The 23,751-nt window shown below is 42.7% G+C and overlaps 1 protein-coding gene across 1 annotated transcript; it reads right to left on the reverse strand.

Moving 5' to 3' along the window:
- Positions 1-49: 49 nt before the first annotated feature.
- Positions 50-23,563, reverse strand: niban2a (niban apoptosis regulator 2a). The gene is made up of 14 exons (XM_026339505.1): positions 23,266-23,563; positions 18,165-18,295; positions 17,167-17,295; positions 16,971-17,076; positions 16,608-16,775; positions 8,999-9,114; positions 7,367-7,471; positions 7,122-7,284; positions 5,724-5,911; positions 4,290-4,445; positions 3,963-4,076; positions 3,591-3,698; positions 3,076-3,187; positions 50-2,955 (listed from the first exon to the last, which is right to left on the reverse strand). The coding sequence occupies exons 1-14, from the start codon at positions 23,318-23,320 to the stop codon at positions 2,132-2,134; spliced, it is 2,475 nt and encodes an 824-aa protein (XP_026195290.1). The 5' UTR covers positions 23,321-23,563; the 3' UTR covers positions 50-2,131.
- Positions 23,564-23,751: the final 188 nt, after the last annotated feature.

Consider the following 23,751-nt stretch of genomic DNA (forward strand, 5'->3'; position numbering starts at 1 on the left):
TATATATATATATATATTCAGGAGGACAAAAGCAAGCTGTTGACACCTGTATGTTTACACACCACACACATTTTTAATAATAAATAAACAGAAGCAAGTGACGGTCAGTGTTGAAAGCAATTTCAATTTCTGCAAACTCAAATATGCAGTGACAGTAAGTGATTTCACAACAGGACACTGACTCATAAACTTGGACAGAGACAAAAAAAGGCTCACACCTCCTTTCTGAACCTTTAACATAATTATTGTAGCTCTCCATGTTAAGCACAGGTGGTACAAAAGTGGGAAAAATTCAGCCATTAGTGTACATGAGATGCAAAAAAAAACATGTACTGTAATCTCCCAGAAATAAACTGCACATTTACTGGAATGTTCCTGGAAAGAGCTTGTGGGAACGTGGTTCTAAAATAAAAATCGAGTCTTAAACATAATTATCTGTTTTAGTGTATAATTGTGAAGCAACTCTTTATTCAGTCGCCTTCAGTTTTTCCATGTGTGTACATTGAGGATGTAAGGATGGAGAGTGCCATCTGTTGGACAAATTGTAAAACCATCTTAAGGAAATCAGAACAACTTCTCACTTTGAGCTATTTACAATGTGTAAAACTTGTAAAGTTGTCAGTTAATAGATTCTAATTATTTGCTAGTGTAACACTGAGTGCATGCAAAAATGTGAAATACAAATACAACAAAGGCCTCTATTTTACCTATATAAAATATAATTTCATATTAAATAGTTCTTTCCAGGAAACCTCTTAGAAAACCATTAGAAAAGTAGAGTCTTACACACTCTAAAAATGAAGCGTCACCAGCGTAACTGCTGAAAGTCTTACATTTAGAGTTTATTAAACCTTCTGGGTTTAGGGAACATGTGCATCATTGGGGTCTCATGGATAAATATTGGCGATGCGGTTATAATGCAGACCATAGAGCTAATAAAAACAGATCTGTGCAGCTCAATAGCACTACACCAGTGAGTGTGCGTGAGTTGGCCTGGACTGATCCTTCTACCCAGATTTAAAAAAGTTTAATTAAATAAGCAAATATTGGCTTTAAATATGAAACATACTTACAGTAAAGTTGAGAAAAAAACAAAACAAAACACATACATGTGCGATACAACATCACCAGAAGCTAACATTAAGAATCTCGCTCATAATAAGTACGAGCGCTTCTTGTGATTACAAGTTCATCAATGTCTTACAAATTAAAGAACCATTACATGATGTATCTTGGTCATCTACACCCAAAGGCAAAGTCACAAGAAATAATGAGTTCTGGTTATTTTTCATCACACAGATGCCAAAAACATCTCAGTTGTAAAATCACTGTGGCAGTAACAACAACAATAATAATATCAATAATAATAATTCCCTGACAGTTTATACTGAAACATTGAGGCCATATGCAAATATAAGAAATGCTTACAAAGTGAACAAACATATTAAAAAAATTACATTTTTACATTTAATATTTATCAGTATTTGGGGAAAAGCAAGACTCAACACCTGCAGGTTGATTATAGCACCCCCTGCTGCCCAGGTACAGGAACGGATGCAGTGCAGCATCCATTCGTCTGTGGTAGAAGCCGTCATTAATTTGACTCAGATGTGGTGAGAAACATAGGCTTAAATTAGATGTGTGTTTACAGATGTTACTGATGTTAAAAACAACCTCTAACAAAATCTGAATATACCTTAAATATGGAGTCTAGTGTTCGTCCCATGTTTTGCAAGTTTAAAATCGAACATCACTTTAAAACTTGGCTCTTTCACCAGCACCCGAGCCGACGGTTGCTTTAATTAACCCTCATGCTGCTGATCCAACATAAAGAAACCTTACTTACTGCATATCAATGAACTGAATTCAGTGTCATACATATAACATTACTAAGACTTGCATTGAGATTTACTAGGCTGCATAGCGTGAAACCGATTACCAAAGAAATGTCTCACAAAGGAGATGATGGGAGAGTCGATTTTGAAGTGTGCAATGTCAACAATAAAGAAATGCAACTTTTAATGAAACCTTTAAAAAACTATCCAGATTCAATCCGCCTCTCTGCCACTACATGCGCTGCAGGCATTCGTTTAGTCTCCAAGCTTTTCTCCAGTCTCAGATCACTGTCCTCCTACGCTAAAATCACTTCCACGTCTACTGGGTCGATGATTTTTTCCTCTCCATTCAAATGCGAGCTGGAGTCTTTGGCCGGCGGCGGTGACGACTCCAAATCTGATTTTGCAACCTCAGCAATTCGTTCTCTGTCATCTTCCTGTACCGCTATCTCTATTTCCTCGATGGCGTTCTTGATGGCTGCTTCCTCCTGATGCTCTTTTTCAGCTTCCTGCTTCTTGCTTCCTACTAGCTGCTGCAGGATTGTCTGCGGGGACATTTTGTCTTGTGGAGATTTCCTGGGGACGTCGTCCACCATCGTGGTCACATGTGTAATCTGCTCCTGCACCCCGTCCTCCATGGTGATGGTGCCGGTGACCGGCTTCATCCCATTGGCCACGTCGCTCTGGTTCTCCTTTGAAACTGGCAGCACCACCTCCACCACCGGATTAATCAGGTCCCTGATTTCATCCACACTATCAGGAGACCTGGGCTCCGGAGGCAGGGGCTCCTCATCTTTCCCCAAGTCCTCTTTTTTACCATCAGACACGTCAGTGTCCTCCTCTGGGATTAGCTCCACACCTGGAACCTCCAGACAGGACTCATAGGGAAGAGGCACTCCATCCAGCTGGATCATGGACACCACCTGTCTGCGTTTTTTCCCAGAACCCCCTTCAGCCATACCACCGCAGAACGAACCCTCCGGCTCATCGCCTCCAAATTTAGTGGTCCAGTCCACTGGAGAAGTTTCTCCAAGGAGGTTCAAGTTGGGGTCACTGTTGGACAGAATGATGCTGTCCCTGTAGAGATTGTGTCTCCTCTGGACGGCTGCCTCTTTTACAGCTAAACACACAAAGGAACAGAGAATCAGTCACTGTGTTAATAACCTCTTGTACTTTAATGGTATGTTTTTGCTAACCACCACTACTATTGGCATAGAAATATCAATTTTTGTCCCCTCACCCATCATTATATCCTTGGTGACAGATTGCAGAACCACTTCCTCGAATACGTTTTCAACCAGCAGGAAACGGGAAAAGTCCTCAAAGATTAGTTCTTTGAAGCGAGGCAGCTCCTGGAGGAGGAAGGGACAGAGGTGAGCTTCATAAAGCTTTTATCAGTCACGTGTTTAATGTTTCTGATCCCTTCAGTTAATCTTCACCCCTGCTGATTCCTGAATGTGTTTTTATGGAGGGAAGAAGCTGTATCTGAATCCAAATATGTATAATAATTAAAGGAGCCAGATACTGACTTATGTGTAGACCATTACACAAACAGAACTAACACAACTATGGGGATTTTTTTTCTCTTGGCTTTCCTTTCTTGACATAAACATGAATCTGAACGGTAGGTTAGAAAGGAGTCACAGTACAGTACTGTCTACTACAGTGTGCTACTATGATCTGTGCAAGTTAAAGAGAATAAAATGAAGTAGTGGTTAGAAAAGGTGATATTAGGTCGTGTGTACTACCACTCACAGGTGAGCAGGATGGCGAGAGATGCTGCAGCATGTACGGGATGATGATCTGCAGTAGAGCCTCTCTGAAGAACTTCTTGCGCACTGTGCTGCTGTCATAGTCATATTTCTGACGAGGAATGACCAGAAACAAATACAGAGCTTCAAGACTTGTCGTTTTTCCTTCTTTTTGCACAAATAACATTTAGTTTAGAGGTTTATATATTTCAGTACTTTATTCTCCTTCTGCTGAAACGTCTGTATCTCTCTGGAGAGTGAATTTAAAAAAATCCAGTACCCACGTTTTTAATACTGTCAGGCAACGTGCTCAAATCTTTTTACTTGACCTGTCTACTACAGTATGCTACTTGTAGTCTTCTTTTAACCATTTTACCTTCAGAACTCGGTCCTGGCATCGCTGGATGGTCTTGCACAGGTCGCTCTCTCCCTTGGCCTCCAAAGACTGGTTAAGAATCTGCTCAAATGTGTAAACTGCATTGTCCATTTGCTGTGAATAGCACAAGACACAAATGACAGTTGGACACTGAAGGAAACAACCCTCACAAGTTGTCCTACTCTTTTTATCCAGCAGGTGGAAGTAGAGACTTCCCCACAGGTTGCTGGTTGCCACCTTGTGAAGAACTGGGGAGTGTTTTCAGGCATCCTAACACACTCTGATACTTTCTATTCGAACAAGAGAGAAAGGGCTGTGACTTCTCACCTCCCCCATGAGGATCTGAGCCCTGTTGACGAACACAGAGGTGCTGGAGACGCTGAACCTCTGCTGCAGTCCCTCCAGGTTGAGCTGCTCCACCTTCTCATAGCAGCTTTGCATCTTGACCGGGTGAAAGGCGAGCATGGACAGCCTCTCCATGTGCTATGGGGGAGACAGATATAGAGAGGCGGGGGAATGATGATTAATCATAAGGTGGTATTAGCATTATCCAAAAGGCTTGGAGATTGAAGACCAAAACGAAAGAAACGGTTGAGATGATTGTTTGGAATCAGTCTGAGGGCAGCTGAGGACACTCCCTGAATTTCTAATTAAAGACTAGCACTAACTTTGCCAAGCGTCCACAAACACTGTGTCCTTTTCATGCACGCTAATGACGTAAACTGAAAACAAACAATGCTCCTCACATTTATATATTAACTTTAACTTATCTATATTCTCCAAATCAATTTTAGTCTTAACTAGAGCGTACAGAACCTACAGAAAGTGGAGCTGGGAAACTCATCAAACTTTGTAATTCTTCCCGTCAATTATACAGCTTAGTGAGGTTTCTTCCTGTGCTTTGATTCCAACTATCCTGTCATGCGATGTGGGGCTGAGTAACAGAAAAGCTTTCTGGATGACAAATAATGGATTTCCTGTTCCAACCAATGCTGCAAGTAACATATTTTTGTTAAAGCTGCAGTCATTTGTATACACAAACACTGACAATCAAATGACTGTGTCTAATGTAAAAGAGAGGTCTTAGGGACACAGAGACTCCTGAGACACAGTATTATTATCAACCCTGTAGGTCTGCACTTTTGTAGCCTTGTCTTTTGATTTTTTTGCACATTTCCTGTACACGGTGTAATCTCCAAGCACTCCAGTCAACCCTGCATCCAGGAGCAGAAGGCAGCTGTGTATGACACCATCACTGCACAGAAAAATGTCCAACTTGAAATATTAGTACTGGAGTTGTTCTTTTTCTCAAAGGTTTTTAAAGAGTGAATAAGGACTTCAATGACCAAACATTAATGACAGTGTTGCTCAGTGTCTGCTGGATATAGACAGCTGCTGATACACAGTCCCATATGGAGTAAGCCTTTGGCGTCACTGTTAGTCTTACCTTGGACTGCTTTCGGTAGGTACTGACCATTGCATTCTGGGGTCTTTAGAGAGTTTTAGAGATGCTCTGACCCAGTCATCTAGCATCACAATTTGGCCCACATGAAAGTGTCTTTCTTGCTTGCAACAGATGGTCTGAATGTTGTGGCTGACCAGTGTATATCTGTGTTGTATTTCTTTCGGCGTATTGTGGAGTCCTACAGTAACAAAACCCCCAGTTTTCCCTCGATAGTACCTTGATGATAAAGCAACTCCTGTGGATTTGTGTGTCTGGAGATGTCATATTACTGTAAACCACACAAAAACATGACTCACGTCTCCTAGTTTTTCCTTGCCCCCTCCGTTGATTGAGTTCTTGCTGATCTCCACCAGCTCCCTGAAGAAAACATCCCTGACCTCAGAGAAACCTCTGCTGGTGGGCTCCATCAGGGCGTCTAGGATGGAGTTGATGTAGGGCTGGACGTTGTTCCGCAGGAGCTGTTCTGCCTTGGGCAACACCAGAGCTGTACGGCAGCAGCGATGCACAGAGGATGAAAGAGATATATATCCATGATCAGTTGTTGGCTTGTAAACAAGTAACACTCCACAGCAGTGACGAAGACTCAAAGTGAGGTATGTCAAGGTATAAAGAAGAATTAAGGCACGGCTCTGAACTATGTCAAAAAGTTATCACAATGCGCAGTGTATTGTTTAAAATCTGGTTAAAATGGTTGGTATGTGTGCAATGGCATTTGTGTAAACACACATGAGCTGGAGCCCGGGAGCTTCCATATCTGCACAACACCCAACTCTTAGCAACGCAACCTAGTGCTTATAGAGACTGTCACAATGAAAGTAATGGCTAGGATTACATGACTCAAACCTCTGCATCACCCTCATGTAAAGTGAATCCTGTTTTATACAGTTAACTTGTAGTTTCGGGTGTTATCTCGGGGATAAAGTCAGAAACGGCCCATACGGTGCAGGTGCTGGAATGCAGTTCTTCCACTTAAGCTGAATGGGAAACAGTATACATGAAAAAAGAATTGAGTAGCCTGTGCCAAGTTAGCTTTTGAATAGAAAGCGGACAGGCTCTCTGCTCAAAGGGTGGATGCTCTGGCATTATAGAAGCCATTTAATCACACAAAATGAGTAAGAGACAGAGGAATGAGAGGGAGGAAACTGCAGACTTAATAACAAAGTCAAGGCTGTGAGGAAAAAGTGCAGCGTGTAAGACAAGTGTTGGGAAATGTCAGATATGGATGGTGGTTTAGTTACACAAGAAAGGCCATGTTAGTGTCCAGAAACTTGAGCGCTGTGGAGTTATTCAGTGACCGGAGTGATCGCTCTGCTGCGCCAATAATGCCTGAACCAGAGAAACCACAGCTACATCTCACTGAGGCAAACAATGAAGCGTGTACTTGAGGTCGGGAGGATCGTGTTACACGGAACAGCAAGCCTCAAGTGAACCAAGTCATTTTGCATAACCTGCTGACATGTGTGAGGAGGTACAGTACAATGAGGTGTTCATCAGTTGAAAGTAAATTTAAATCTTTAGAGCCTTTGATGGTGTAATAACTAACTAGCTGTAAATGTCTGGCTCTAGGAGGCTGACCAAGTATTTTTTAATAGAGCACTGTAAAACCCTTTCTGTTCGTCAAATGTTACTGATTCTGAATTTATTTTTTCCAATGTCGTGACAAAGAGCAGAGCTGCCTGCAGATCTTTGGTCACCTCGTATCTTGCTGCTGACATGTTCTTTAGATGTGATGATCTGGTCCATGTCCGTCCGCAGCCTGGCGTCCAGCGGGGCTCTCTGGGCCTCACAGGCTTCAACCAGTGCTTGATACTGTCCACTGGTCTGAGACAGCACCTGCCTGTACACTGCATCAGAGATCTGGAAGACAAGAACATAATTGGACTCTTGGACTATTGTGCGGCGTGTCTGCAGAGCACTGTACACTAGAATACAGACTCACCAGCATCCAGTTTCTCTGTCTCTGCTGAATTTTCCCCTTCAGTCGAGGACCAATCGTGTTTTTGAGCTCAGGGTCGAGGGTCTCCATCACAAGATTAGCTAAAATCTGCACACAACACACACAATAGGTTTTCTGTCTTTATATGCATGTAAAATGTAGTTTTATCTGTAGGTAAATCAAATTAAATTATTCCATCTAACTGCATAAGTGTAGTACTGTAGTGGACTTACTTCTACCTACTGGTCCTTTTATTTCATACTTTGAGGTCAGTCCAACCTTTTCAGCAGTGACAGGATGTTACAGTAACTATGGCAACGTCCTTTTTTTCCCCAGCAGTGAAGTCAAAAACAACCAATACGCTCCACCCGAAGAAAAACAAAAACAAGCCTTTAAAACGTGCAGCTTTTCCTGTGCGGTTGCGTGAATACAGTGGGGTCAAAGAGATGATACGCAGCTGGATACAGGGAGGCAGGAAGCCTGGTTTTAATGGCACTGCCCTCACAAGTAACACTTAGCACCTCCACGAGGCTGCACTAAATATCTGGTGAAACATGTTGCTGCCTAGTGAATGGCTTTGACAGAAGTGCCTTTTTTCCCACGAAGAAAGGCCTGACAAACAAAAGGTGTCTTGTGCAACTGTTTGTCTAAAAGCTTGTTTGTCTGGAAATAAGAGTTAATATCTGCTCTGTTACATCCATCGGCTTCTTGTTTACCACTTTTTCTATTGGTTGACAGATGTGTTGTAACGTTGTTGTGCCTTTAAAGTGCAACTTCACTGATGTTTTCTACTTGCTTCCCCTCTCCTAGTCATCTCTACACAAAAACAGGTAGAAACTCCTCTAGATGACATCATCATGTCTCAGACGAGTCTACCTTTAACACGGCTTTTGTCATCTATAGAATATGTAGTCACATGTACTCTTTCACCATTGCAGAAACCAGGAGACAGGAAACAAATTAATGAAGAGAAGGTGACCACTCCAAACACTGACTGTGTAGCTGTGGTGGGAGGCTGAATGAGACTCATTGATAGGGGAGACCCCACTCACCACAGTGCGAGTATATTAGTGTGTGCTTGCCAGTATGTTGAGGGGTGGGGTCTCGTTGCTGACTGTCTCATTGAACTTGTTGACTATGTGCATTCTAATGGTGTGAGGAGCAGACGTGTGCTCATGATGTTAATAAAGTGTTTTCTAGAGTGACATTCATTTCCTCTGAATAACAGTGCAGCCCCTGAGCAGTTGTTTGCCGACCAGTGCACGTCAACCATCAAGAATTTGAACTATGACCCTGACCTGAACTTTGTACAGATACTCACAGTGAATGTTTGGAAAGGGTTTCTGAAACTCTCTTAACTGTCACCTATGACACGCAGGCTGTTTGAGTTACAATCTGCTCGGTGTTAATCTGCCTCCCAAGAGGGAAAAGGTGTGTCAGGGTTCCTGAGAACCTGCAGGCTGGGCTGAACCTCACAAAATTCACTAGTCTAAAACTGTCAAACAAGTCCATGTGCATCACCTGGAAAACCAGCACTGTATCGATACAGTCGGTCAGTGGGCAACAGGAACACGACCAACGAGGCCATGACTCTGTCCATATACGTGTATATATACACACTTTAGAGACTCTGACCTGTGTGGGTGTTCCGCACATCATATCCCAGGTGCCGTAGTGTCCCTTGGCTTGTCTATACAGTCTGACAGCATCGGTGAAGGCTGGTGTCTGAACAGTGCAGTCCTCTGGCAGACCTGTGGGGGCAGGAAGGAGCAGGGCAGATGCTCAGTAACATTAGTGCAGCAAGAAAATTTTTTAGCTTTCTGTTACTTTAGCCATGACTAAAATGGGTGTTGACTTGATATGAAGTTACTTGTGCGTTTGCACATTTAATTTGCTTCAGCACAAACCCACATTAACAACCGTTTCCATAACATCTGAGTCACCTCTGTTGGCCAGTCTGACAGGATCATTTTGGGAAGCTGTATTTTGTGTTTCAGTTCCTGGAGAGGGGGACAACACGCCACGGACGACACGCGGCCCCCATCACACACAGCTGTGTCATCCCTCTAAACAGGAAGATGTTCAGTATGGTCGCTATGGTTTCTGCCACTCCCAGTTGACAGGGCATTAGAGGAAGCTCACAAAGCAGCACGTGTGTGTGTTTTTAGGAAGTTGGTCCTTTTTGTGCTGGTGTCAGAGAGATGGAAATACATCACTAGCTGAAGAGCTGTCTCACTCCCTCTCTCAAGGCCACAGCGCTAAAAGTCATACATCCCTCACAAAAGAGTTGTACGGAACAAAACATCCCTATAATTAGCCGTTTGTCCTTCGAAGCAGAGCTTCTTTTAAATAAAAGGAACTGATGCTTCAGTTGTGTTTTCTCCTGTGGCAACAAGAAACAGTCTTTCCTGTATCACCCAGCTGTGATTAAAGGATAGGTTTTAAAACCCAGCCCTTATTGAAATGTTGTTTACCATTATTTATAATGGGCGACAAAGGCTTTTTAAAAAGCTTAACCATCTGCTTCCACTTTAACTTTAATTTATTCCCATTTTGCAGTGGTAGAATAAATATTTTAACTCTTTATTAAAGTATATGCAGCAACAATTGTACTGATTTCCTAATTAAACAGGAGCCTATGTCCAAAAACAACCCACAAGCTTTAAAACATTAATTACAGGTGAAAACACAGACATTACGAGCACTGATGCAGCACGGGGAAAAAAACAGTAAATAGAAATCACACTCCTGTAGTTGTGTTACTGTAACTGTGCAAAACGTTAATATTGTCAACACGTGTGTGTCGGTGTATTTCACACAAACCAGAATGACCTATTTATATATGATAGGTGATTCATGCCTCTAAACCGCAGCATCCACTCTTGCTGTTTTTGAGGCTGATTCCTTTTGAGGTCCAAACAACAAATGTGAAGACAGAAATGCACAAAAAGTAAGTTTTCCTTTAGTGCATAATGCATGAATGGATGGTTTGCTCCCAGCACGCCTGGCTGGTAATCTGTTTGCTCCACGTGAAGCCTGCCATGCATGAAGAACCAATGTGCATGTGTGTGTCTTTATTGCCTCAGTGTCAATCTGGTTGTTTTGTCTGTGAGTCAGAGGAGGCTGACAAAGACAGGAAGTGGCCAAGGAGAGGGGAGGCCAGAGCCAGACAGGAAGCCGTCTCTGCTCCATGCTCACTAACCCTGCGCTGAAAGTCTGTGAGAACTCGGTGGAATAGTCTGGAGTTTGAAACACAGTGGGAAAATAACGACACAGACAGCTGACGTGTTGGCAGGTCCCCAGCCATCTTACGGAGGACAAACGCAGTGAAAAGCGTCTCAGACATACAGTACGACCGCTGGCCAGTGTATTGTTTACTACTCTCATGAACACCAGACAGTTCAAGACCCACAGCTGATGATGTGTATGTCAACGACAGCCACGTGGCCTTTTAGGCTGTTACTGAGCACGCAGTTGTGCCATTATTTATTTGAACAGTTTCAGATGACTGCATCCTAATGGAAGTCTTATTTCATTTTCTCTGCCAAAACTAGCATGTTGTCCACAGAAGAGATTAAATGTGGCATGAATAAAAGCGGCATGATAAGCAAGGAAATCTGATATCTACTTCATAGAGTATGTAGCTTAACTTCACTGAACAACTCAACAACTTCAACAAGAACCTTCAGGAGCTCGTCTTGCTGGTGTTTGATCACCAGCTGATTAACATCATACCTCCCGCCTTGTGCACTTTTAAGCAGGCTGTGCTGCCCTTGTTGCTATGTAACGTCTGGCACAGTGAAATTGAGCATAGCCAGTCCAAGTGTGGGCAGAGGGGGTAGAGATTCAGTACAACAGCAGTTTCCAACTTTACCATTGCTTTTACAATAACACACGTTAATTTATCGCCCCAACCTCTTCAAAGTTCTGTACTCGTATTCGCTGCAGCGCTACTACTACGATGATGAACTGCTGACCTACTGTAGGTCTCGATATCCTGGGCGTGACAGGAAGAAGGAAAGGCTGCGAACCACTGGGCTGCGACATTCAGTCGTTGTGGTTGCCGTTCGGTTTTCACTCTGTACAATCCACACAATCCAAGTCTCTGTGTGAGTTATATGCCTTCTGTAAAATACTGTATATTTGTGCATCAGTTCTAATCATTTCACACATAGTGATATTAGATGTTGATTTTTTTTTTATATGAAATGCCTTAGTGTGAATTCTATACATTATTAATTTGGTCAGCATTTCAAGAGAAATTTCCTCTTGGTGTCACCACAGAAAGGAAAGTATTTTCTGACGGTTTGCCAGGTCTATAAACCACTACATATTCTCCATGTGTCTGAACCAAGCTAGATCAAGAAGCAGATTACAGTGCACTGTGAGAGTGTGTGTGTGTGTGTGTGTGTGTGCGCACTGTGTATAAATAGCACATGTGGTAACACTTACCACGGTCTTTTTATTTGAGGCATTTCCCTCGTTGCCTTGTGCATCACGCTCTGGTTGATGGGATTTTAGCTGCGTTTGTAGACGCGTTCCCAGGCGCTCACATCCGCAAATGGTTGTGTGTGTTTGTTTAAGTTCAACATATTTCACATTTTATAACGTATTAAGCAACTGGATGTCAAATGTAGTCTGACGAGACCTCAGCTTGAAGATGCTGCATGTAAGTCAAAGCAGCTTTTCAACTGTCCTTTCAAACACTGCTGCTGCTTCCACTGACATGCATGAGTAGGATTTCCCCATATGGTGCAGCTCTCCTGAATCAGCCAAACCCACAGTACAAAAAACAGTCACTGGAACATACCATCAGCCACACATGACTGACTAAGTATTAACAGATCCCTGCCTTTAGTAGCGGCTAACAAGCCAGTGCTGGAGACACTATATTGTTTTATTTTTTTATATACTATACTCTAAAAGCTGCAGAGTATGTAAATGTCTGAAGTTTGAATCATATGGCATGTTGGGAAGGTAACGGCTCAGTTAATGAAATGCCATAAATCTGGGTTGATATGTTCCCTTTGTCTGCCTCTGAATGTGTTCATCCCAGGTCTCTCCTTGCTGAGTGGAATTAGTCTGAGGTTTGTGGATCAGAGCAGAGGGTTGGTGAGTGGTTTTAAAGACTGTGGGGGTGGAGAGTCAGCTGTGATTGATGGTCCTCTAGTGGCCCAGCAGCAGCTCAAAGCAGCAAGAGACTACTAATGCTATGCCCTGCCCTGCACTGCATCAGACTGGCTGCTGGTGGAGAAAACTGAAGCCATCTCTAGATTTGCAATGAATACCTGTTTTGATTATTGGTTCATCTCTTTATTAGTTTTTAAAATTAGCTGATCACTTGGAAAAATGTCCAAAAAAAAAAAAAGATAATGCGTCCAGAGAGGCCGAGCTGATAGTTGTTATACTGCTCGTTTTGTTTAACATTTGATTTAAATTCCTGTTGGTTAAACAAACAGCTGTTGGTTATTTGCTGATATATAAAATATATCAGCAAATAGATTGTCAAAGGTGAAAACTTGCAAATACTTTCAAATTACTTATTTAAAATGTTCAGCTATTCATTGATTATTGCTTTTCTGTCATTAAGCAAGTTTAACAATAAACAGTTGACTGTGAAACTGTGAATCACAAAACTCCTACATCACTGTGGCCTGCAGCTTTATGGAAACCACAGTAACCATAGTTACTTTTCTCTTTCTGTTCAACACGACAGTGAAGCTAGTGAGAGACTGTGTTTTAGTCTTTTTTGGTTTAACTGAGGGGTCCGAACGTTCAGACTGACAGGTTGACCAATCAAATGAGCTGCAGCTTTGTGTTTGTGTGCAGAACAGCGTGATGAGGTCACCTGGTAACTGATCTGATTAGCGGGACACTTTGCAAGTCTTCCTGTTAAGCTGATGCAAAACAGCAGCTGATGGCTTTATTGCAGAGCTATTTCATCTAAAACAACAGGAGCTTTAGATGATTCAAATAGATCTTCAGCGTGTCAGCGTGAACATTTAACTTGTGGTTTTTACTTATCAAAGCCAGCTGAGTAGTGTCTATGTTCTGCTCAGGAGCTGCTTTGCATGCCGCTTCTGTGACGCTGCATCTTTATCCTTAATGGGTGACACAAGCTGCATGATAGAAGTTCTCAGTTCAGTGGTAAATCATCATCTGAGCACGTAATGAGCAGGACTGCAGCTATTCTCTACACAAAATTAGCAGTAACTATTAAGTATGTACTGTATGAGTGCAGGGAGTAAGGGGAACTACAGAGTGGGAAGGGGTTAGAGGGTAAAACCATTTATCACCTTCATAAAAAGGCCTCTACCAGTTTTTGGTTTTACTCTAAACACTGACGTAATAGAAGTGAGACTGGGTGTGTCAATACAGGTTACAAGCATGAATGCCAGTGCACACTGACACCAGCCATGGTGGCAGTAAAACAGCAACAGACTCTCACAGCATGTTCCAGCCTCACAGCTAGAATGTGTGGCACGGACGCTGGCGTTTACACAGCGTGCCTGAACAGGTAATGTTGTGGATGCTGCACTGGGCTGGAGATCTGTTTTGAGAAGTGTTCCGCTGTTAGGGGCTGCTCTGCATGTTGTCGAACTAACAGTGCTCATAGACAGGTTCTGGCATTGTTGTGTGTGGTAAAGTAGAACGCACTCATGCAACGTAGGTGGTTGACACAACAGTTGGCCAAGTGAAAAACATGGTGGAATCAGGTCGAGCAACTTTTGCCAGTGAGTTGTTTCATTCAACACATGGCATAAAATTCAAGTGTGGTATTATCTGGTGTGATATAGTGTTTAACTTGCAGTGGAAACCTTTAGACAAACTATAGTGTTTGCATCTTTCTCTCAGTGTTGAGTGATCTGCTGCAGTTTACTTAGTAATTACAATGACTCCTTGTGCCTGATGATTCATCCTAACAATCACGTAAAACACATCATTGGGTCATGCATGTGCTTTAATATGACTGCTGATGAAGCCTGGGTGCACACCTACATGCATGTAAAACCACATGTTTATGTGTGGATGTTTTTGAAAATTAGGATTGTGATGTAAAATAGTGCTAGCTTTGAGTATTTCCTGCAGCAAATGTAACAAAGTGGATTTACAGATTCCTGCGATAGGAAAAGGCTCAAACAAATACTGCGAGTAAACTAATTTGAGGTCATGATAAATCATCCTCGCTCGATCTGAAATCTTGATCTACACCAACCGCTTTTGCAGCCAACAGGATCCAAACATCCAAACAAGCCTGCTCACGTTCACTGCAACAGCCATTGTTTATCACTGAATCTCACTAGTTTTGTATTTTTATCTCTAACTTCCCAAATGGTCCAGCTCACTCGGACTCTGTGTCTCGGGTCTAAATAAAGCGCACTCAATGTGAGATCACACACTCGCATACGTGTGCGTGCATGCACATACCACAAATATGTAACTTGGCGCTCCTCAAATTAAGGTGGTGAATGGGCTCCGTACGCATGTCTGCAAAATGTTTTGCAGAACTTAAAATTGCAATCAACACACCATGTGACCAAATATGGTGGAACAAGGCCAATTATTTGTACCGCTTCAGATTCTTCAACACAAAGCCCAAAGGTGTCGCTCGAAGTTGCCTTGCAAGGCAGAGATACACTTTGACAACATGACAAAAAGCGGATTACAATGTGTTTGCGTATCCTCTGGCATGTCTCCGCATCCAGTGTCCCGACACAATGACACATGCGTCATGCCATCACAAGAAAGAAAACAAAAAAGCAATGAAAAAACTTTAATAACAGATCAAGAGTACTTCTCCACCCTCATCAAACAAACATGCTCTGTGCACTCAAATGCAAACTGCGCCACAGCAGCGGCCAAGATCCCGAACTCACAAATAAAAGCCGGAGATCAAATAATGGTGGCATGCTCAAACAAACACAAAAAAAAAAAAAAAAAAAAAAAGGCTGGGAACAAGAGGGAGAGAGACCTGTAATAAAGACCCAGATGATGATCATGTGCTCAGTCAGCTGTACGTTCACACGGTACGTCTGAGCTGGAGCAGAAAGGTGGCAGAATTTTACTGCTCTATGTAACTTAAATAATAAAAATAGCAATATTCCTAGAATACATCCCATACAGTGTAGCTTCACCTAACTACATCACATCCTCTTTATTGATCACAAACTTAAAGTCTGCCAATCTATCTGCACTGTTCACGACGACAGATCATTACGTTCTCTAGTGTTAGGTGTACCCAGCAGGGACAGGCTGAGTGAAGCAGAATCTAAACACTGTTCACTTGACTTCCATGACCTCACGTCTCGCTGCCAGAAATAATATCTGTTCAACAAAGAACAGATCAGTGTGCTCGGACTTGTTTTTCCAGAGAATCCCTCTCATAGATGCAATCTCTAGATCTGTTCTGAGATAGCCAGAGTTAGCCAACCACACTGAGTTTACCCCCCAGGAACTGTACTAGTTTATTCTAAGGGGTTGGGGCTATTCCCATTTTAATAGTTGAAGCAATATTTCAAAATAAAAGCATCCAAGAAAATTTGCAACATTAATTAATCTCTCATCATAAATTGATTATTTGTGGTAAAAATGACCACGTGTCCAACTGTTTCATTAATTTTATGTCAATCAACAAATTATTCAGCAACTAATGGATTCAGCACTTGAAGAGCCAAACCGTAAGTATGTCATTAAATATGAGATAGTATATTGTGATGCAGATAAAATTAGATATTAAAGCTTTTCCCTGGTTAGTTTTCTTCAAATACAGGTTTAGTTCTTTCTTTTGTTGGGTAAATAAAGTTCTACCCTGCTATTTTAGTAATGCAATGTCTGTCTGAGGTGTAAAATGACACCAACATGTCACACTGCAACCACGACCGAACACAAAAACAAATACATACATCACTTCAGGAGAATCTCATACTCGCAGGTCAAACGGCTTAGTAAGACGGCATGTACCAGGCTTTACACTGTGACACACACTGACACACGCCCTTGTCTGAGCCGCACAACAAAAGTGAAGCGGCAGTGAGAGGTACTAATTGTCCAGGGTGGAGCAGACAGATGGAGAAATTACTGCTGTTCAAGTGGTCTACAAGCACTGTGAGTCTGGACAGATGAATTTATCCAGTTACTGACAATGTCTTGACCTTTGTTAGTGGTTTCATTCCTTCACTTCTACTTACTGTAAGCAGAAGTGACGTCATTATGTTTGTGTGTGTGTGTGTGTGTCCACTGTTACCATTGTTACTGTGTCTGATGCAGTCCTGAAGCACAGCATGCCACTTCTTCTGCTCCTTCTCTGTCATCACGCAGAAGTAGTGGTGGCGGGCGTATGGGTGCCACAGGATGAGGGGGAACTGGGTCGCACACTTGATAAATGGATTACTGCCCGCTTTGCCTTTAGTATCTACAAATCACACGAAAGAACAAGAAGGTAGAAGATTAAAATTGTATGTTGTATCCTTAGAATATGGCAACTGAATGCAAAAACACACATAAAACAACCTAAGCACATATCACTGTAGCAGTGAGCCAATCGTTTCAGCCATATTTTCTTATATATTATCACATATATCAGTTATTTTCTCTATCCTTCTCCTACCTGGCAGGCTGCTATTAATCAGCTCCATGTACTCCTCCATTGACGTCAGTGCCTTGTACCCTGCACAGTTGATGGATACCTTTGGATGAAGCCCCCGTTCATGTGCCTGTTAGAGAGTTGGCAAACATGTCAGACTGTTTTAACACAGGTATGTGAATCAGACAGTGGCCTAGTCAAGTAAGAGTAATTCACTCACTGCTTTGCTGTCATAGAGACTGATGATGTAGCTGTTCGGGACGGATACGAAGCGGTTCCTCCACTTCCGATTCTCCTCCAGGTACTGAAACAGACTCCCTGAGAAGATTGACCTACCAGCCAGAGGGTCCTGAAAAGTCACAAGATGCATCATCATATTTCATGAATTATTGCACGTAACGATCATCAGAGTTTTATATTAATGACATGTTCACAGTGAGATCTCTTTAAAAGAACAACAAAAAACAAACAGAACACATAATGGCTTTGTTTTAGCATCAATTTGCCATTTTTTTGTGAAAGATAAATAAGCAGATTAAAAAATAGGTGAAGTAATGTTTCTTGTGTGTAATGTGCATAACTGCACACAGAGTGAAGACAGTAGACGTGCTGCCATAGAAGAACTCTAAACAGCATCTCTGCTCATGTGTGAAATGTGCTCCACTTTTCCCCTCACTGATTAAAGAGATGGACAAAAGTGGGTCCTTCAGCGCACTCGGTAACCAAAAAGATGTGAGGAATACAAAAACCAGAGGTAGAGGGCCGGCTCGTTAGGTACTGTTCTGGGGCAAGAATGAGCTCATTCATGCATTTTGTATAACATCAAGCTCTGTTGGCCTCACAAAGCCCACACTGAGGAAAGTCTGCGTTAGGCGCAAGTAACCTTGAATCTGTTCAACTTAAACATACCAAAAAGCAGAAAGGATTCCAAGTGAGCAAAATCTTTCTGCTGATTTTGTGTTTATGTTGTTATACAACTAAATATGGTTTTGGAGAGAACATAGCTGCAACTGGATTAAGTTTTTATTAATATGGTGACAAAATGTTGACAGTTAACATTAATAAAACGTTGCTGTACTGTACTTGAACTCGGGTGTGTGGTGGCATAGTGTGCGCCCACCATCCACCCCAAGCACCACTTTGCAATGTGCTTTCTGTTAATAAATGCACTGTTTCGCTACAAAAACATGATCACAGTGAACAGAACTATGAGCTTGCCTTTCTGTGAAGAAGCTGGGACTGCGTCCCTCCTCCTCCTTCTATCTCAAAGCGAACGCTGTTGAAGAGGGCCACTGGATACTGCTGCTCGTACACGTCGCTGAACTCCTTCATGACACCTCTGGTGCGAGCTGCAGGAGCACACACAGACAAGCACACGGTCAGGAAACATCCATAACAGACCAACTAATTAATTCACAACTAACACAAATTGTATTGTCTCTTACTTTCCTGTCCACACATGTCTTTTTATGTCAGAGAAGATTATCAGTATGCCCTGTACTGCTGCTATCAGCTCTTTATATGAAAAGTGCCATTTAATATTATTTAAAGTGACCTTTTAGAGATACAGTTTGGAAAGCATTTAGTCCTCACACGTGTCGTAGACTTAGTAGAATAATTTTTTTATTTACTAAAATAAATAAAGAACTGAAACTCTTCTTTTTGAAAAGTGTTCACACCCTTTCCTGTGGATGTGAATAACCAAGGTCAGGTACATCCTGTTTGCTTTAATTATCCTTGAGATGTGTGTAGAACCTGACTGGAGTCCACCTATGGCAAATTTAACAAGACAGAGTTTGAAAAAGCAAACACCTAGTGGATGTGTGAGGTTCCATAATGCACACTGCACCACGAGGCAAAAAATGAGCCATGTCACATAAGGAACTCTGCAGACTTCTGTGATAGCATTTTATGGTGGAACCTACAGTGGCAAGAAAAAGTATGTGAACCATATAAACCCCATAGTGCTAGTGGAAAAGGTATAAGGAATAATGACCTCAAATAAGCTAGTTAGAGTCATATGACATGTAAGCATACGTTAAGAAAATTAGTTTGGAGGTGTGGACTGGAGCTACTTTCAGTAACAAAAAACACTTTTGAAGTATGCTCTGCACAAGAAGAATATGCTTATGACAGCCATGCCTCGCCAAAAGGAGCTTTCAGAGGATCTACAATCAAGAATTGATGATTAACATAAAGGGCAGATAAAAAAGGTCATCATGAAAATATCATCTCAATCGTAAAGTGGTGGAGGAAACATCATGATTTGGACCTGCTTGAGACATCAAGGCCTGGTCAACTTCCAGTGACTGGGGGGAAGATGAATTCCCAAGTGTATCAATAAATTCTTCAGCATAATGTGAGAATGTCTGTACATCAGCTGAAACTATGTAGAAGTTGGGTGATTAGACGAATGGGCTAAAATTCCTCCTCCGACAGGCAGGTCTGAGGCGCCTGGTTGAGGTTATTGCTGCCAAGGGAAGAGGGGGGCGTCAGTGTCAACTAGTTATTTACTTCAAGGGTTGACATTCTTTTTCCACTAGCACTATGAGGTTTTTATGGTTGTGCTTTTCTTCTTCTGTCCTTTGTCCTTTTTTTTCTGTTATTATTTTAGGCGCATTATATTAAACCATAAAATTACAAAAGGTTCACATATTTTTTCTTGCCACTGTACATCAGGGAAGAGATATAAAGCCATTTCTAAACATCTGAGTGTTTCCAGGACAAAGTTCGGAATCACCAGGAATTTTTCTAACATCAAAGGATCCTGGTCAAAGAGGTGACCAAGAATCCTAGAATCACTACCAGAGCTTCTCTCCTCAGGAAAGAGAGAACCTTAATCAATCAATCAATCAGGCCTTTGTGGTTAGGAGGACTGTCTCTTTTTTCTATATTTCTATGACTTCGTGATTTCACATTTTACAGCAGGTTAATGAGGGTGGAAGTGGAAAAAAAAGAAACCATGTGCACTATGAGCACAAATCACTTGTATGTCACGTCTGTTTCATTAGTAAAACTCAACAAGGTCATTATATGACGACAATGTTGGAGTTGTTGACTGATGGTTGAAAGAAACAAGACATCTGAACAATCTCAGTGGTAATTCTCAATATTTTCACACACTAATTATTTGACAATGAAGCCTTAGACAAAAGAAATAATCTCCCACAAGGAGTCGATTAAGTTGAATCATTGCTTTTCTCTACTGCTCAGATTATCTCCACTGCTTGACTCAGGCCTTTTATTCACAATTCCCTGAAGACAACATCTTAATAAACAGACCAAGAACCTCCTGCAGGGGACATTTCCCACGTTCCAGTGCTGGAAAAAGAGAGCGATCAGTAAGTCTGGCTCAGTCAGCAGAAGACAGTGTTGACTATGATCTGTTTATGGAAGGGATAACACAGGAAGAAGGGAGTCAGCCTGCAGTGGGAGAGCAGGAAGGAAAGAGCTGACAGGACAGGACAGACAGGGAGAGAATGTGAAGGAGACGTAGGGATGGGCGTGCAAAGTGTATTACAAGTGTTGTGTCATACAGGAGGAGGTGGGTGGACAGGTCGGTTGAATTAAAGGAAGACCGTGAGACAGCTGAAACAAAGAAACTGATTCGACACTATGTGTTCCTCTTGGCTCTATAAACTTTATCTTTAACTCTTAATATAGTGTGCAGATCTTTGACTTCTGGCTCCAGATCAGTTTGTCACATCATACATTTCCACCAGATAAGTGCTGGTTGACGGGGTCTCCATTCCAAACAGCAGCAGAGTCGGTACTTTCCATCGGTTGTCTTGTTGTGCCAAAGTCAGCAAACTGAGAAACGCTCCATGGACAGGCTTTTAGGCATTTGGATATTAGAATTTGGGAACAACAACCACGTCATTAAACACAGTGTGTCCTCTGTTTCAACCTGTACTGGCACGCCTGCTATATTTCTCCATCCACTCCATGTGTTGGTTTTTTTTCTTTCCTCTTGCTCTATATACAGTCACAACAGACAGGGTTATTGAGCATCACATCAGTCCAGACCATTACCTGAAATCATGAAGCCTGTAACCCTGCTACTAAGCCACGCCTGGATTCAAGGCTTCATCAGAAACCCTCATTTCATCCTTGGACTCTAAACGGCATGTTCCATTGACAGATACAGAAACACCAATCTCCAGTCACGACAGCTCAGTGTCCGCCAAATTGGACGTGTTGCTCTTTGTCTTAACCCGAGATATGTGCCGACCTATGGTCCAGACGCTGCTGTTTGCATATCTCAGGTCACAAGTGTCGCTCCATAATGAAGACATTCTCGTGGACGGATATTTAGAGATCGCCGAGTCAGAGACTTTGATCACATTTCAGAATGTCAGGAGGGACATAAGGGTCTTCTACCCCTTGCTGTGCGAGTTTGTCCACGTATCCGCTCTCACCATCGAATGAGCTACATTACCACAGGAAAGTTCTGCTTAATTATGACAAATGACATCATGACGGTCCAGTGAGTGACGTGTCCAACATGGCGGCCAAGACAAAGCATCACGCAACTTGGTGATGTGGGTGAAAAAACATTCACACTGAGCCGTCAAACACCAGGAACATGTTTACGAGTTAATGAGAGATTGTAATATGACATATTGACACAACAAGTAGCTCATGCTGTTCACTCCCTGTTTTTTTCCTTGCAGTGGAGAGTCTCAGTCTGGCTGAGTGTTTTAGAAACAGCTGGAAGATTTGGTTAAAGCTGGAGTCAGTCTTATTATGAAAAACTGAACAGATAACTGTGTCTCTCGTGCAGTTATGATTTGCATTTGTGTGTGTGTGTGTGTGTGTGTGTGTGTGTGTGTGTGTGTGTGTGTGTGTGTGTGTGTGTGTGTGTGTGTGCGCTTGCGTGCGCATTACGTTTCTGATGTGTGGGCTCACAAAGGAGGAGATCATTTTGTGAGAATGTGCTTAGGCAGCGGTTGATGAAGAAATCACCTTTTAGGGAGCTGCACAATCCAAACAAGACTCCCAGTGCAGGAGCACCAAGTAGTATTAGTAAGTACTGATGTGTACTCATGTCCAGTTGTGACTGGTACTTCAGTGTCTACACACACACATGCAAAAAGAACAGCAAACAATCTCCAGAGAGGCAGATGAGGGTGACACAGAGGGAGGATCTGTGAGAACCAGGCAGCGTTTTCAGCTATTAATCTTGTGACATGTCTGCACTTGCTCGGCCTCTGAAGCTTCACTCATTATCATCTCCTCCAACTCCTCCACTGACTTGTTTCTTCATGCGTATTGTTCACTCTACCATGCTTTTAGTCAGAAACTAGTTTCCCATGCAGGCCAACGTCTCTGGCACCTTTTCCCATTACCAACACAGGTTTTGAGCAGAGATTATTTCGTCACCTGTAGCTGAAACCACAGTCACCCAGACTTTAGGTTTGATTCACAAGAAGCAGCAACAACAAACAAACAAAGTGAGCGTCTGGACCTCAAGAATATGCTCTTCAGTTTCTGGAAGACGTCTGCCAGTATTTACAACCCTGTAACTGTGGGAATGTTCTACCCCAACCCCAGACGTCAGGCCCACGTCTGAAGAGCAGGACTTCCAGTTTTCCCCCCTCTTCCTGAACCATTTGAACGCATCACAAAACAACTTCATAACCTTATTGAAGCTTGCACACTTGCATGGAGGGTGTTTGAGCCTGTGCAGCGTTCCTCTGCTCCCATGCACGGCTGAAATAATCACACAGACCAGTTCACAGTGGGAGGCTGGAGCAGAGCGAGACCTAAATAGCAGTCAGTCCCAAACTTCTACAAACACGCTCCCCTTTGGGAAACCTACTTATTATCTCTGAGAAATAGGTCTGCAGCACAGTTGGAATTCAGGGGGAGCTCTTTGAGTGGAGCACAGCAACGACACAGCCAATGAGACACAGTCCTAAAATAAAATGGGGGAAAGGGTGACACATGCTGTGAGGGAATGTGTCATGTCACAAAGTGAAGAAGCTGGCTGTCTGCAGGTGTCACCCTTCAACTGAGTGGCTTTAAAGAACTACAGGGAGCAGGGCTGCTTTGTTCTGCTCAGTTCAAGGACTGTTTGTCTTAAAGGTTTGAGGAGCTTCAAGGAGACGTGCTGCTTGGACATGTCTGGAGAGGGGAAGGAGCTAAATAATAAAAAAATGAAGGTTTAAAACGTTTAAATACAGAAAACCACGTCCTGAGGCCTGGACTAGCTCTGATGCCACCCCTACTGGAAGATATGCAAACTATTCCAAACGTGTGTGAACTTTTCGGGGCTCTTTTCGAAGTGAAGAAACTAAAGACACAGCTCCGCTCTCACCTGTGATCATCTCCCGCCTGCTCTCATCCAGGTGAGAGGAAACCACGTCCCCCATGGCTGAACAGTATCAGGTCCTGCAAGTCACCGAGCTGCTTACACGTTGTATCCCAGGTACACAAAAAACAAAAAACACACACACGTGATATTTCCCGAAGTCTCCGGTTTCCGAGCAGATCCTCGTCAGGAAGAACCGACGCTTCACTTTCCCCTGGAGACGCGCGCACGGCTCGGAGGAGCAGGAGCTCTGAGGAGAGGTAACTACTCCCAGCCGGGGAGGTGGAGGAGGTGGAGGAGGAGGAGGTGAACACAGGTTTGGTTCACACAGTGGGAGGACACACCCTCCCACAGTCATCGCTGGTCCAACGTGTTCAGTCGGCCCTGCCAAGGGTGTGGCCACAAGCAGAATGAAGAGACAGGCGACTCTGAAGGCTTTTTACTGAATAGTACAATAGTTTAATGTGCTATTTATGAAGATCACTTCTGTCG

Source organism: Anabas testudineus, chromosome 22 (genome assembly GCF_900324465.2).
Source record: "Anabas testudineus chromosome 22, fAnaTes1.2, whole genome shotgun sequence".
NCBI lineage: Eukaryota > Metazoa > Chordata > Actinopteri > Anabantiformes > Anabantidae > Anabas > Anabas testudineus.